The 15,881-nt window shown below is 60.6% G+C and overlaps 1 protein-coding gene across 1 annotated transcript; it reads right to left on the bottom strand.

Annotated features, from left to right (window-relative positions):
• Positions 1–519: 519 nt before the first annotated feature.
• On the bottom strand, positions 520–15,220 carry Gna11 (G protein subunit alpha 11). The gene is made up of 7 exons (XM_048342055.1): positions 14,924–15,220; positions 5,599–5,783; positions 3,158–3,312; positions 2,650–2,778; positions 1,939–2,068; positions 1,697–1,850; positions 520–821 (listed from the first exon to the last, which is right to left on the bottom strand). The coding sequence occupies exons 1-7, from the start codon at positions 15,057–15,059 to the stop codon at positions 631–633; spliced, it is 1,080 nt and encodes a 359-aa protein (XP_048198012.1). The 5' UTR covers positions 15,060–15,220; the 3' UTR covers positions 520–630.
• Positions 15,221–15,881: the final 661 nt, after the last annotated feature.

Below are 15,881 nucleotides of genomic sequence, written 5' to 3'. Positions count from 1 at the left end.
GAGAATATTCTGAACACGTCCCCGCCCCGCCGCTTCCACACCCACAACCCCGGCACGCCCTGCCCGGCTCCCCACGGCTGGCTCTGCCCAGGACCGGCCCGAGGGACCTGGGGGCCCAGAGTTGCAGGCTCAGCCCTGCAGAGCTGGGTGAAGTTGTTTTGTCTTTAAAAAATGACAACAGAAAAAGAACGGTGAGGCACTTCCCAGGCGGCGGCGGGGCGCAGACCGCGCGCCCCACTTCTTGGAGTCCGGGGAGCAGACGCGGCGTGGCCGTGGACAGCAATAACTTAAAAGAGACCGAGGCAGCAGCCTCGGGGTCCCCAGCCTCCTCACGGGGAGGGAAATGAAACCAACCGGGGAGGGCGAGACGAGAGCAAGGGACCTGCGCCCCATAGGGCGGCCCTGGGGGCCGGGCCGCGGGGCCTGGGACGCCACGCAGGCGCAGTGCGGGCCAGCGGCAGGGGTCTGGCTGGCTCCAGGGCGCATGCGCACTGGGCTCCTTGGTTCCCCGGTTCCTGTCCGGTGGCTTTGTTTTTGTTGGATTTTCTTTTTCTTTTCGTAGAAAACAATCGGGGGACAAGGCGAGGGCGGCACAAACGCCGATGCGGGGCTCGTGGCGGCCGGGCGCGGCTACACCAGGTTGTACTCCTTCAGGTTGAGCTGCAGGATGGTGTCCTTCACCGCCGCGAACACGAAGCGGATGTTCTCCGTGTCCGTGGCGCACGTGAAGTGCGAGTAGATGATCTTGTCGCTGTCGGGGTTCAGATCCACAAACATCTTCAAGATGAACTCGCGGGCAGCCTGCGCGTCCCTCTGGGGCCCTGTGTATAGCGGGTGGGGCTCAGGCTTGGGGCCCCCAGGTGCAGCGTGTCCCCCTCCTCCCAGCCCGGTGGCCCCAATGTCACCCTGCTGCTTCCCCATCCCTGCCCGTGGCTCGCCACCCAGCCGTGATGCAGGGGCCCACAGAGGAAAGTCTCGCGTGGAGTACCCCATCTTCACAGCAGAGCCATGACTCCCCACTCAATCCCACCAGGATGGGCCAAGTCCTGCCACGTGCAAGAGAGGCTGCTTCCTGCCCACCACCCTGCTGGCTCTGGGGTACAGGGAGGGAAAGAGGGGGGGTCCTGGACCCCAAGGCAGGGAGGGTACAGTATCGCACACCAGATCCTCCAGGATGAGCCACAATGGGGCCACAGGGTAATAGCAGGAGCAGGTGCTGCCCACACCCCATACATACAGGGGGGAGAGCAAAAGCTGCAAGTTGAGCCACAGACATCGTACTGTGAACCCCACTTCCCACTGCTTCACCAGCACTCAGATCCTGGGATCTTCTGCAGGTCAAAACTGAGAGAAGGGCTGGGGATATGGCCTAGTGGCAAGAGTGCTTGCCTTGTATATATGAGGCCCTGGGTTCAATTCCCCAGCACCACATATGCAGAAAATGGCCAGAAGGGGCGCTGTGGCTCAAGTGGCAGAGTGCTAGCCTTGAGCAAAAAGAAGCCAGGGACAGTGCTCAGGCCCTGAGTCCAAGCCCCAGGACTAGCCAAAAAAAAAAAAAAAGAAAAAACTAAGAGAAAGCTGCAGGGGGGACCCAGGGACCCCTAGGACCTCTGAAGGACCAGGCCACATGTCCCCCACCTCGGTGCCCGTCTGCTTCCCTCGTCCCACCTTGAGCCTCGACCTCAGCGCCCCTCACCGTCAAACTCCGGGAAGTAGTCGACGAGGTGTGAGTGCAAGACCTTGTCCTCCAGTAGGTCCTTCTTGTTGAGGAAGAGAATGACGGAGGAGTTCTGGAACCAGGGGTAGGTGATGATGGTGCGGAAGAGCGCCTTGCTCTCCTCCATGCGGTTCTGAGGGATGGAGGGGGGTGTGATCTGGCTGCCCACCATGGGGGGCCTGCAGCGCACCCTGCCCCTCAGCCCCAGGGGCCACACGCACCTCATTATCTGACTCCACCAGGACCTGGTCATACTCGCTGAGCGCCACGAGAAACATGATGGACGTGACGTTCTCGAAACAGTGGATCCACTTCCTCCGCTCCGACCGCTGTCCACCCACATCCACCATCCTGCAAGCCAACCTGGCGCTCAGCCCCACCCAGGGGCTACACCCTGACCCCATGCCTGCGGGGCAACCCAGGACTCCCGTGTGAGCTGGGCAGGTGGTGCCCCATCTCCCCTCACCCCACAGTGGCCCCTGGAAGTGTGGGGACCACTGTCCTGCCTGTGCGGCTGAAGACACCAGGCAGGACAGTGGGGTCAGTGCTGGTGGAGGGCTGGGAATCCCTGTGCGTCCTCTCCTCAGGACAGGGGTGTCTGCTGTCTCCTCGGACTCCAGGACTCCAGCTTAGAACCTGGGCAGTGGCCAGATAGGGAGGAACACCCCCCCAACCCCGCTGCCTGGATCCTATGGCACTGAGCAGGGGACCTGCGGCCCTACCTCTGCCCTGGCAGCCCCAGGGCTCACACACTGGGCCTTGCCCCCTGGTGGCTCTGGGTAAGCTAGGGCACTATGCGGGTGCCAGGGCCTGTCACCAGGTGCCCAGCCACCTGCAGCAAAGCCAGGCCTGCAGCCCAGACCCCTGAGCCCTCGGTCCTCCTCCCTGGCTGTGGCCTCCTGGTCCCTGCATCCCACCCACCCACACGGCACCTGAAGATGATGTTCTCCAGATCGAAGGGGTACTCGATGATGCCGGTGGTGGGCACGCGGACTCGCAGCACATCCTGCTGGGTGGGCAGGTAGCCCACGGTGGCAATGCGGTCCACATCAGTCAGGTAACTGCAACACAGCAACACAGTGGGGTGGGGCCCGTTCAGATGTTGCCAGCTCAGGACAGCAGGATGGGGACAGGACCTGGCCCTGTGATACCCACAGTGGATCTGGAGGCCCTGGATGGGTGGAGCTGCCTGGCCTATTCTGGACTGGGGACAGAAGTGACTGGAACACGGAGAGCTCTGGGACAGCTGAAGGAGGGGTGTGGGAGCTGGGGACGGCCATGGGGAGCGGTGGCTGGCCGTGGGAGGTGGGGGCTGGCCGTGGGAGCGGGGGCCAGCCAGGAGCAGCTTGCATGGTGCTCCTGGCCGCCTTCTGGCTGCTATGCAGGCGGTTGGCCCCAACGACTGGGCCCAGGTCAGAACGCGCGTGTGCAGGCACTTACTACTTGGCGGAGTCTGAGAGCTGGAACTCGCGCCTGCGGTCATAGCACTCCTGGATGCCAGGGTCGTTCCACAGTGTCTTGATGGCATTCACATACTGCTGCTCGAATGTGGTCACCTTCTCCACGTCCACCTCTCGGATCAGGAGCGCGTTGGCCTGGGAGGCGGGAGGAGAGGCTGTGAGTTCACACAGTGGGAGGCGCCTGACCTGACCATGCCACGAGCTCGGGTCGCTGCCAGGGGGACGGCAAGGAGGCACGGCTCACAGGAAAGTGGGGTCCTGGCATGTGGCAGCTAGTGGCTCCGTGAGAGGTGCTCTGTCCAATTTGTTTCCAAAGGTGACACAGCCTTACCACACACTGTGAGCAGAGAGGCGGAGACCACGAGGATCTCAACTAACAGGCATGTGTCACCATGCTTCTTGGCATTCATCAATGGGATTGTAATACAGGCTGATCCAAGCAAAATCAGGAGACTATAAATAAACATGATCAAAGCAAAAAGGACGTGGTACCTGGCTAGCAACTTTTAAGGCCTGGAGTTCAAACTCAGTACCACCAAAACTAAAAAGTAAAAAGAAAAAAATTTTTAAGCCAGCTGGACACTGGTGGCTCACACCTGTAATCCTAGCTACACAGTAAACTGAGATCTGAGGATTGTGGTTCAAAGCCAGCCCAGGCAGGAAAGTCATGAAACTCTTATCTCCAATTAACTACCAGAAAACCAAAGTGAAATTGTGACTCAGGGTGGTAGAATGCTAGCCTTGAGCAAGAGAGCTCAGGGACAGTGCTCAGGCCCTGAGTTAAAGCCTCAGGACTGGGAAGGGAGAGAGGGAGAGAGGGAGAGAGGGAGAGAGGGAGAGAGGGAGAGAGGGAGAGAGGGAGAGAGAGGGAGAGAGGGAGAGAGAGGGAGGGAGGACCAAAAATGGTGGTGCATTCCTATAGTCTCAGTACTCAAGAAGCAGAACAAGAGTGCTTGCCTCGTATACATGAGGCCCTGGGTTCGATTCCTCAGCACCACATATACAGAAACTGGCCAGAAGTGGCGCTGTGACTCAAGTGGCAGAGTGCTAGCCTTGAGCAAAAAGAAGCCAAGGACAGTGCTCAGGCCCTGAGTTCACGGCCCAGGACTGGCCAAAAAAAAAAGAAGCAGAAGCAGTAGGACCTCAAGTTCTGGGCCAGGCTGGGCTACAGAGTGAGACACTGTCCCAAAATGAATACGGACAAGCTGCAGCTCAGTGTTGCATGTTTGTCTGGCTAAGGAATCCATCCAAGCACCACAGTAAGGAAGGCACAGTGCAGAAACAGATCTGTAAAGCTCTGGGTGAATCATAAGCTACTCAAAAGTAAGTCAACAGCCCAACGAAGAGGGCTGTGGGGTCCAGCAGAGCCCAAGCACAAACTTCATGGCCAGTGCTCACAGACCAGACACAAGGTGACCGCATGGAAAGCAGTGTGACAGCCACCTAGAGGGCCAGCAATTCTATCCAAGAACTGAACAAAGGGACACAAGGTGGGGAGGCTGAGTCCACACAGAGGAGCAGGATGAGGCCAGCATGTGCTGTAGCTGCCACTGCGCTCAGTGAGAGCAGCAGACATCAAAGGCCCCACAATGTGGGGCCACACTGAAAGGAAACGTCCAGAACTGACAGAACCACACACAGGAAGCGGACTTGTGGGGGCCAGAGGCAGGGAATGGGAGGGCTTCCTTTGGGGATGATAGAATGTTCTGGAAGGAGCCGAGAATATGGCCTAGTGGCCCTGGGTTCGATTCCTCAGCACCACATATATAGAAAAGACCAGAAGTGGCGCTGTGGCTCAAGTGGCAGAGTGCTAGCTAGCCTTGAGCACAAAGAAGCCAGAGACGGTGCTCAGGCCCTGAATCCAAAGCCCAAGACTGGCAAAAAAAAAAAAAAAAAAAAAAAAAAAGAATGTTCTGGAATATGTTCACAGGGATGGTTGTATGATTCTGTGACTAAAGACCTTGGCATTAGTCTTTAGTGGGTGACCTGTGAACATCTGTGGACCCACAGGGCCCACACTGCCCACTCTTGAGAGGGGCGGGCAGGCATTTTCTCATGCCTCAGCTGCCATCCTGAAGGTGGGCGCGAAAAGCTATTTGGAATGGAAACTGTAGGGCTCAGCTAGGCAGTGTCCAGACCACTGAGGTAAGCTGGCCTTCCCAGACTCCAGCCATGCCTGTCCTCTGTGTCCACCTATGCACAGAACTACACTTAGACCCATGCAGGGGCCCAGAAGCTGGTCAGTCCCACCCCTATGCCCAGTCCCCACCTCTATGCCCAATCCCTGCCCCTTCCACCCTGTCCCCGCCACCCCCTCCAACCCGCCCCTGTCCCATCACCCTGTCCTCGCCCCTCGCCCAGTCCTGGCCCCCTTTGTCCAGTCCCCACCTCCTTCACTCAGTCCTTCTGAGCAAGGCGCACCTTGTTCTGCTCGTACTTGTAGAGGATCTTCAGTGTCTCCATGGCCCGGATCATGGCCTGCATGGCGGTGAAGATGTTCTGGTAAACCAGCTTGGTGAAACCCCGCTTGTCCTCCTCGGAGTAGCCGGCCCCGTGGATGATGCGCATCTGCTTGATGAATGTGCTCTTCCCGCTCTCGCCTGTGCCTGCAGTGGGGAGGGGGAGAGGAGGTCAACCACAAGGCCCAGGGCAGACAGCACAGCCACCATGATGTGCAGCTGGGGTTATGCCAGCCTGACTAGCACCTGCCTGCTCACCACATATGGTGACCTATCAAGCTGGTTCCTGTCCCTTCTGGACGCACTGGGGAAAACCACAAAGTGTTTTCACCACACCACACCCTGGTGCCACCTCTGTGGCCTCCATGGCCTCTGGGGCCCAGAATTTGATTTTTGTGTGAGAGGCCATGCAGGTTAATGGGCAGCACATGACACACAGCACGGTCCCAGCACTGTGGAAAGAACCCAGGCAATGGCGCCCTATCATCGTTCCTGACAGTCATGACACCTTGACACCTGCTCCGTGGGGAGGGGCCTCTGCGCTGCTGTCACCAGCAGGCTCAGCCGCCCACCTGAGTGTGGCCGTCCACCATGGCCACATCCACATCTTGGCTGTGCCCCTTTGTGGGCAAGAGGCCCCCCTGCAGCCACCAGGAGGAGGTGGCCACCCGCCAAGGATGAACAGAGCCTCCTGCTGCCCTGGCTGGGCAAAGGGTCCCAAGGCCAGGCTGAACAACCAGAACTAGACCACTGAACCTGATGTGCCCACCCCAGCCCCCAGACCCCCTCAGCTTCCACAGTCCCCTGCCCCATACTGGCTGGGGAGCCACCCACACACCGCTGCACATGGCTGCGGGTGGATTGAGTAACCTACTATAGCAGCCCCTCCACAAGCAGGTCAGTGCTCCCCATTACCACAGCCACACCTGCCCAGACACCACCCCGTGGCAGAGACACCCATTATTAAGGAAATAAAACTCTTACAAAACAGCATCAGCCATGTGTCTTGATGTGAAGAGCAGATGGGGGAGGGCACTGTGTCAGCGCCCAGGACCAGCCCCAGTTGGGGGGGAGGCCAGGCGGAGCCCAAGGTCCCTGGCCAGAAGGGCTGTAAGTACAAGGCAGAAAGGCGGGGTGCTGGGCACAGGCACAGGCACGGGCAGGGAATGCAAGGTGCACGAGGCTGCCATGCATGCTTTTCTCTAACAAGCAAACATTGACCAGATAGTGGGACCCGTGGAGCTATGCGGCAAGGGCCAGCACCCCAGGTGAAGGCACACACCCGCTTATACAGTTGCACACACACCTGCACACATGTACAGCAGGTGGAGTACCAGCTGAAAGGGAGAACCAGGGACCCTGTGCCTTCAGGGCCAGTAGTGTCAGCTGACAGGCAGGAAAACTGGGGGTGCCCAACAGCACGGGACAATCTAGGGGCACTGTGTCTGCTCCTCTGGGACCTCTTCAAAGCCTATGTCCCTTCAGGAGTCAACAGAACTCAAAGTAGCACATGGGTAGTGCCCACCAGGTCCACGCCCAAATAGAGGCTCTTTGGTACCCGAGAGAGGGGAACCAGGACAAGCCCCACCACTGCCACCCCAAAAGTTCCTTGGCCAGAGTCCTAGTGTCCCACCCCCAGCTCACTGTCCATGCCCTTCCACACACGAAAGGCGAATGCAGGGGGCCAGACAGCCGCTGTGACAGCCCCCATCAGAAGCCAGGGGAATGCTCCTGGGGACAGGGTGGCCCATTCCCCTGGGACAAGGGTCATCCAGGGCCCCATCGGAGGCAGTCACTCCTCCACAGATGGATGCCCTTCCTGGGGAGCAGCTCGTGAACAAGCAAGGTGCCTGACCACCAAGGCCAGGAGAGGCTGTGGCCGGGAGCAAGAGCCCAACCAGAGGGGCCACAGGCACTGGCGGCCCAGCCAGGCACTTGTTCACCACTCAACAGCCAGTGCTGGTACCCTGGGGACAGCTCAGCTGGCACCGGGCAGAGCCACACAATGAGGCAGGTGCCTTGCCTCTGAAGCTCCCATGACAACTCAGGGACTATCGCAGCCTATCACCCAGCACCCTAGTCCTGGCCAAGTCAACACCCGCCATAGAGGACACCGTGCCACTGATGCCTTGCCCATGGTGGCCACGCAGCTCCAAGACAGAAAGCGCAGAGCCAGCCTGGGCGCACTCCCATTCAGGAAGGGCCGCCAGGACAAACGTGACAGACTCCCCAAGATGTGTGCCCGGAAAGCCTGGCCCTGGAGCCAGGGCCGTGCAGGGTGAGGCAAGTATGGAAGAGCGCTTGAAAGCAGAGGAGCCTGGAGTGGCTGCAAACACGCGTGGGGTGGAGGAGGGCCAGGGATGGGGGAACATGGAGGATGCCTATGGCCACCACTCTCCCTGGCTGAGGCTCTTCACGTGTCCTGTGGCCCCTGCCTGAGAGCGTGGGTGGACAGGGCAGTCCACCACCCTGTCCTCCAACTCTTCCCCAGTGCTGAGTGAACCTCAGCCCTCCCTCGGCTGAGGTCCCACTCAGACCCAGCCCCTGCATAGACAGCACTGCCAACATCTCTGGAACCAGACAGCACAATAACCCTTTCCCCTGTGTCCAGCATGCCATGCCAGCCACCCCACCTACGGGGCATGAGGTCCACAGCAGGACCAAGAGCAGCCAGAACCTATGCTGCCACTAATATCCAAAGGAAGGGATGGGGGAGTCAGGCTGCCTGACAAAACCACACCTATCTGGTAGGTGGGAGGAAGGATGGGTGGTGGGTGGATAGACAAATGGATGGATGGACGGACAGACGGATGGATAGGTAGATGAACGGATGGCTGGATGAGTAGGTGGATGAACAGATGGGTGAATGGATGGATACATGAATGGATGGGTAGTTGAATGGATAGATGGATGGATGGATGGATGGACAGGAGGACGGACATATGTATGAATGAATGAAGATTCAGATGAATAGACACTATGCTGGCCAGCACAGGGGCCATATCTGGGACTAGAACATGGATGCTGTGTCACAGTGGGGTTCAGAAGCCATGTCCTAGCTCTAGGGTCACAGCCTGGCCATTGGTGGCTGCGGCCGGGATGCTGTGGTGTGGCGGGACCTGCAGGATCACAACACAGGCATGCCATCTCTGTGTGACCCTCAGGTTAGAGTCAGGGGAGGCCCACTGCTGCCAGGGCCCCTCCGCGGCTGAGGACCACAGCCACGGTCCAGCTCACACTGCCCCACCCCAGCTTCACCTTATCTCCAGAACCCTGGGAAGAGCTATCCCTGTGGGTTCTGTTTGAGAGCTGGGGCACCAGAGAGGGAACGCAGCCATCTTGAGGTCACACAGTACTAACGGCTGACCTGAACATACTGGGGTGTCCTAGGCCATGGCCCTGCCCTGCCAGCCCAGGTTATCAATCACCTTGTCCCTTCACACCCTCCTGGGAGCTGAGAAGCTGGGTGGCTTCCTTGCCACAGGCCGATGCCCTCAAGAGTGCTCTTGTGGCCTGTGGGCCACAGACATGGCAATCAAAGGGAGTAACAGATGGCTTCTGGACTCCAGGCCCAATCTTATCTCCATGGTGGTGACAGAGTCTGCCAGGGGCTGGTGTTGAGCTTCCCAGGTGCCTAAAGGTAGGGAGGCTGATGGCTGCACAGGTCAAGTTCCAGTGGGGCAGTGTAGATCAAGCTGGGGGGCGTGGCCAGCCCCACCAGACCCATGCCAGTGACATTCACTCCTCACCCTTCTGACTCCACACTAGTTTTCTCCCTCTACAAAGCCCCTCAGCCAGGCAAGCCTGGCTGAATGAGCGCCCAAGACCATCAACTTAAAAAGAGGAGATGCGTTTTGGAGGTTCCAGTCTGTGATCAAGGAGATCCATTCACAGGCCTCTCATGGGGACAGCCTACCACACAGCAGGAGCACATGGGATGCAAATCCTTCACGGCTGGGACACAAAAGATGCTGAGTGCTGGGCATGGTAGTTCATGCCTATAATCCCAGCTACTCAGGAGGCAGAGATCAGAAAGAATGGTTCTACACCAGGCTGGGCAAAAAGTTCAGGAGACCCTGTCTCTACCAACAAAAAGCTGGGCATAATGTAGGCAGGAGGACAAGGTCCATGCCAAACAGGGCATAAATAAATGTAAGACCCAATGCTGAAAAATAGAGCATGAAGGCCTGGAGGCGTGGCTCAGTGGTTATAGCAACTGCCTAGCAAGAATGAGGCTGAGGTCAAACTGGGCACCAACAGAAAAGTGGGGTCCACCTATCCCCTTCAAGGACACCCCCCCTCCCAATGACCTAGGACCTCCCACCAGGCCCCAGCCTTCCAACAGTACCAAGCTGAGGACAAGCCACCGGTACCAGGGTCTCTGGGGCCAAATCCAATCCAAGCCACAGACACCACCTGAGGACAAGGATGGAACCCTGCCTGCGCAGTTGCCACCATAGAGGCTGCCCGAGACAAGGGAGCAGAGCATGAAGTAGCCCACTTCCCGCCGGGCCTCCACTGAGGTCCCACCTGGTCAGCCCTCACCCTCCCAGCATGGCCTGATGGTGGGCCCGGGGACATGGCACACCAGGGCAGAGCTCTTCCTGCTGCTGGCTCACTACCCCACGAGTGGGAGCTAGTTCACTCCACAGTAGGCCAGCCCATGCCACCCGCATGGGAACCCCTACAGGGCTGATAATGGGGTAGGACCAAACCCTGTCATCCTGCCACCCCCGACCCCACCAGTGACAGCAGGCAGTCGCTGGGCAGAATCCCGCCACACACAGGATGCCAGGCCCAGCAGGGACAGAAGTCTCTCTACCTGGCAGCCTGGTGCCATGAAGGGGGCATCTGCACCCCAGTGCTGTGCAAGCATGGAGTGGGGACACAGTCTCTTCCGCTGCCGCGCCCACTGTGGGCCAGGAACCGACCTGTCCTCACACGTGTAACCCACGACGGCAGCAGAGTAGCCACCATCCCTGACAAATGGGGACAGAGGGCTTGTAGATTGCAGGGGACATGCATCCTTCCTGCTGGCTGGCACAGTGGGACCGCAGGAGCTGGCAGGAGGCTGCCCCAGACCCCGCTATGAGGAGTCACAGCATTCATGGGCTCACATGGCTTGCTGGGCGCCCTGCGTGCAGGCACAGGGCACAGGCTGCCCAAGCTGCCAGTAGCAGCAGGGACTTGTGCCTGTCACCAGCAGGGCGCTCCTGGCATGGAATGGGGGGGGGGGTAGCATCCACAGTGCCAAGGGGAGAAGCCCCATACACGAGTTCTGTGGAATGCCCCTCCCAGCACCCTGGGATGCAGGAAAGCCACAGCAAGTCACCCCAACAATAGCACTGTCAGAGCGCTCCCTGTGTTCTCAACCCCACCTGGCCTGGGGAAAGGGAGGCACCTGTAAGTACATAGCTGGCGGCGGCAGTGGGCATCCCACCTGGGCGGCGAGGCTGGGCACTAGTGGTTGTGAGGAGGCTGGAATGGGGTCTGGGCAGAGGATGTAGCCAGGCCCAGGTGACAGGTTCAAAAGCTCTAGCCACCCCAGAACAGGTGTGACGGCTGCCAGGAGGGAGGGCAGAGGTCAAGGGAGAGGGGGCTGGCAGGAGGGAGGGCAGAGGTCAAGGGAGAGGGGGCTGGGCAGGAAGAACCAGCCAAGCACTGCTCCAGTTCAGTCAGGACCCCACACTGACAGCGGCCTGCTCTAGGACACCTTAGAGCCTTACTGTCCCCAATCACAGGAACACAAGCACCCCACTGAGGACTCAGAGGGGCTCAACTATCACCCTGCTGTCTCCCCTGAGGCTTCCTTGCCTGCGGCCAGCACGGCTGATGCCCATGGCCGCACTCCCAGGGCTGTCCAGGCTTCTGTCCCCGCCAGAGCAGGGCCCCACCTCACAACTCCACATGTGACAGCCTCTGGCAGGGAGGCGGGCACTTCCTTCCTCGGCAGCCAGCTGGGGCACAGGGCAGGAGGCCACGGGAACGGCCACAAAGGCCCTGGGTGACCTGTGGGCACAGCTCAGGTGCTGCCTGCGCCCCGAGCCCTTCACCATGCAAACTGTCTTTTTCCAGGGGCTGAGTGGCTCGGGGTCAGGCAAGGAAACTGAGGGCACAGTGGATGCAAGAGCTCAGGCCTCCAGCTCCCAGGCCCCTGGGGCGCCTCCAGGACTACGCCCTGACAGGGGTTTAGTGATTTAGCATAAACAGTGCACAGCTCGGCTGGGGGCAAGGCGCCTGTGGGGTCTCCCACTCCCTCTCACGGTCGGTGTGGCAGGCAGGCAGGAGACAGCCACCCTACTGCTGGCCTCCTTCCGGGTAGGGCACGGGAGGCACACCCAGCCCTCCAGCCGCCCCCCGGGCAGATCCGGCTAGGGCTGCCCAGCCAGCAGCACAGGGGACAGGAAGCCTCCAGGACTGACCACCCTGCTTTATTTAGAAACCCGCCAGCAGCCGGCTTGGCCTTGTGCACACGCCAGGCCTTGGGAGCAGGCATTCCCAGCAAGGCCTCGCCTTTCTCCAGCCAGAAAATTGGGCATAGGATCGCAACAGTCTCCTAGGTGGCTGTGCTACCAAGTGTCAGGGAGGCCCTGCGAGCACGCAGGGACCCCAGCAGCAGCAGCAGCCGCAGCAGCAGTAGCAGTGGTAATGGGAGAGGCTGGAAGGACACATCCACTAGCCCACATACCCCGTGTCCCTCCAGCCCATGGCTGCCACTGACAGGCACAAGGGAGACCAGCCTAGGGCAACCGGCAAGACCCTGGAACAGACTGGCGTGGCACCACACCCACCACTGGCTGATCACACCCGTGACAGCCTACTCCGTGGCCAAGAAACACTAAGACACACTGTGAAGAGTAGGGCTCCTGGCATGGCACGGGTGGAGGGCAGAGACCATACAAGGGCCTGCATAGCCCAGGACGCCCTGGAGAGAACAGCCGGCTCTATGCACCAGGATCACAGGCATGGACAGCCAGGGGGACCGCACGCGGGCAGGACAGAGGACAAGGCCCTTTCCTAGCCGGTAACAGACCCAGGTGTGAAAGTGGTCCCCGGGAGCCAGGGTGAGGCCCTGACTTCCATACCCACTCTGCCACCCAAAAGGGAGCAGTGGGATGGGGGCTTGTTCCAGAGGAAAAGCAAACCCCAGCCTCGGGGCCATCCCTGACCAAAGAGACCATGGGGTCTGTGCTTAAGGACTGGTGTACCACCTGCCACCCACTTGCAGGAACAGTGGGCATGGGCCCCCTGGAGCCCCTCAGCCCCCCTTAGCTTGCTTGCTGCACAGGACAGTGCTTTCTCTGGCTGCTGGGCTGCTGACTTGGCATGATCCCTACAGGTGGGGATGGTACAGGGCAGGGATGCAGTGACCACTCCCCTCCTCAGCACCCTTGAGCCCCAGCGTCCCCTTCCCCGCACACCAAGCACCCCCCACCCGCAAAGCCCTCAGCATGGGACAAAGGGTCTGTAGGGTTGTCCAAGGGGCCCCTGGCTGCCAACAGCCCAACATCACCTCCACTGTGAAGCCCTCCCAATACCCAGCACACCCAGGGCCTCAGGGCTTCTTTCTCAGCTTTTGCAGCTGTCCTCTCTCCCCTACCCACCTGCCATGCATACCCTGACACCATCCACCTGAAACACAGCAGGCTGTGTGGGACTACAGACACAGCAGCTGGGCCTCCACTCCAAGCCTCTGGCAAAATGTGAGTCCAGTCGACCTCAAGCCCAGCAGGTGCAGGACAAGAGGAGAGCCAAAAGTCACTCCCAACAACTCTAGGCACCTGGCACAATCCAGGCATTTCTTTTGTGTATGTGTGCTGGGAACTGGGACTCGAACTCAGGGCCTCACACTCTACTTAGCTTTTTTACTCAAGGCTGGCATTCTACCACTTGAGCCACAGCTCCTCTTCTGACTTTTGCTGATTAACAAATGATAAGAGTTTCTTGGGTTTGTCTGCTGAGGCTGGTTGGACCTGGGACGCTCAGATCTCAGCCTACTGAGTAACTGGAATTACAGGCATGAGCCACCAGTGCTCAGCATTACCCGCATTTCCGAAGCACAGAAAGTCTCCTACTCTGGGCAGAAGCCAGTCCATGCCAGCCACGAGTCACTAAGGTTCCACCAGCGGAGGAGCCAGTGCTCCAGTCTGTCCATTGTCTTCTCCTGGGGGGACACCCAGAGCCACAGAGCCCCTGGGAGAAATCACACCCACTTTGGGAAAAAGTACCCGGAAAGCTATGCCACCAAGGCCATTGTCTGGGGGCTACACATGTTGCCTTGGGGACACTGACCTGTCCATGACTGCCGGCCCCCAGCCCATGGGCACCTCAAGGCCTGCTCTACTACTAGCCTCCACATCTGCCTCAGCCCCTCTAACTGCAGCTCCTCTATACCAAACACGTCTTTACACAACACCTTCTGCCCAGCCCCTCTGCACCCAGATCCTCTGCTAACATTACTCAGTCTCTACGTGTCTCTGACATCAGGCCCTACTCTAAACACTGTCAGCAGACTCTCTGATCTCAGTGCCTGTGTCAGACCCCACTGCCCCCAACTCCCTTTCCATCGGCCCCTCCCACTCCAAGACAGCCCCATCCACGCCCCACCCCCCTTCCTGCAACTCTGGAGGTCTGTGCAGCTTGCCATTCCAGCCTCCCCTACCCAGGCCCTGGGTGACAGGGATACAGCTTCTGTTTTGTAAACCACTGCGAGGGCCATTCCTCCCTGCTCTCATTTGGGTCCTTATTTGGGGTGACAACACGCTGCCAGCTGGGCCTGGGTGGCCAGGCTTGGACACCAGGTGTGCCTGGGGCAGCAGGAGCCTCCACAGGACGGCCAGGAGGCCCAACCACCTCCAGCACACCCAGCGGACTGGGCCTCCTTGGACACCCCCAGAGGCGTCCACCCAGCCTCGGTTGGCCGGCAAAGGAAGGAAGATCGGAAGATGGCTTTGAAGGGACCAGGGACATGGGGGAGAGGGGGACGGGCCAGGCAGGTAACGGCTGGGATCCACCTGGTACCCCGCGAGAAGTGGAATCCCGCGGGTCACAGCCCGGGGGAGGGGGAGGAGGGAAGAGACCGGGGTCGGGGAGGGGGGCACTGAGTGGGGAGGGGTGGAAGGCAGGCGACCCCTAGTCTTGAGAGCCGGCGTGGACGACAGCAAAGGGGCGGCGGGCAGGCGGAGGCGCGAGAGCCCCTCAGGGACGGGGCTCGGGGCGGCGGGCAGCGCCACCGGGCGGCCCCGGGGCTCGGGGCGGCGGAGCCCAGGCCCTCGCCAGCCACTCACCGAGCAGCAGCAGCTTCAGCTCGCGCCGCGCGTCGCGCTTGTCCCGCCGCAGCTGCTTCTCAATCTCGGCATTGATGCGCTTGGACTCCTTCACCTCGTCGCTCAGGCAACACGCCATCATGGACTCCAGAGTCATCGTCGCGGCCCCGGCCGCCGCCGCCGGCCCCCGGCCCGGCCCGGCCCGCCGGAGCCGCCGCCTCTGCTGCACCGGGCCCCGCCCTCAGCTCGGGCCGCCACTCGGCCGCCGCCGCCGGTCCTCCGCTCGAGCGGCCGCGCCGACGCGGACCCTGCCGCCGTCCGCGTCGCCTCGCCGCCGCCACCACCGCCACAGCCGTCGCCGCCACCACCGCCCGCCGCAGCCGCCGCCGCTAAACCGCAGCCGCTGCGACCGAGCGACAGCGCCGGACAACCTAGCGCGCTTGACGCCCACGACGACTGGCAGGCGGCACGACCAATAAGAATGGCCGGAAGCCGGCGCGCGCACCTCGGGGGTGGGACTAGCGGACCGGGCGTGGGGGCGTGGCCTCTGCGCCAGAGGGCGGGGTGGAGCGAAGGGGGGGCCGCGCGCGTCGGGACGCGCCGACGTGGGAAGGGGCCGCGCAGCCGGGAGCCGGGCGGGGCCGCCCGGGATTGTGGGAATGTGGAGGACTGGGCCTCAGGGCTCAGCTGGGCTCGGGCCCCGCTCACACGCGCTGGGCCCGGCGGCACGCACCTGGCCTCTCTGTTCACCGCCGCCTCCCTGCAGGGTGCCAACTGTATACCTGTCATTCGTGCACAAGCAAGAACAAAGTGCCTACTGCATGCTGCACAGGAGCTGGGCATGAATGCGGCGCCTGCTGTAAACCAAAGAATAAAATCAGGTTATTAGTGGAGCACCTGCTGTATGCCGAGCGCGAGACAGTCACTCATGCAACCTGACCAAGCATGAACCGAGCACCTGCTGTATGCCAGGCACAAG

Source organism: Perognathus longimembris, chromosome 3, assembly GCF_023159225.1.
Source record: "Perognathus longimembris pacificus isolate PPM17 chromosome 3, ASM2315922v1, whole genome shotgun sequence".
Classification (NCBI taxonomy): domain Eukaryota; kingdom Metazoa; phylum Chordata; class Mammalia; order Rodentia; family Heteromyidae; genus Perognathus; species Perognathus longimembris.
This window is presented reverse-complemented; position numbering and strand designations above follow the sequence as displayed.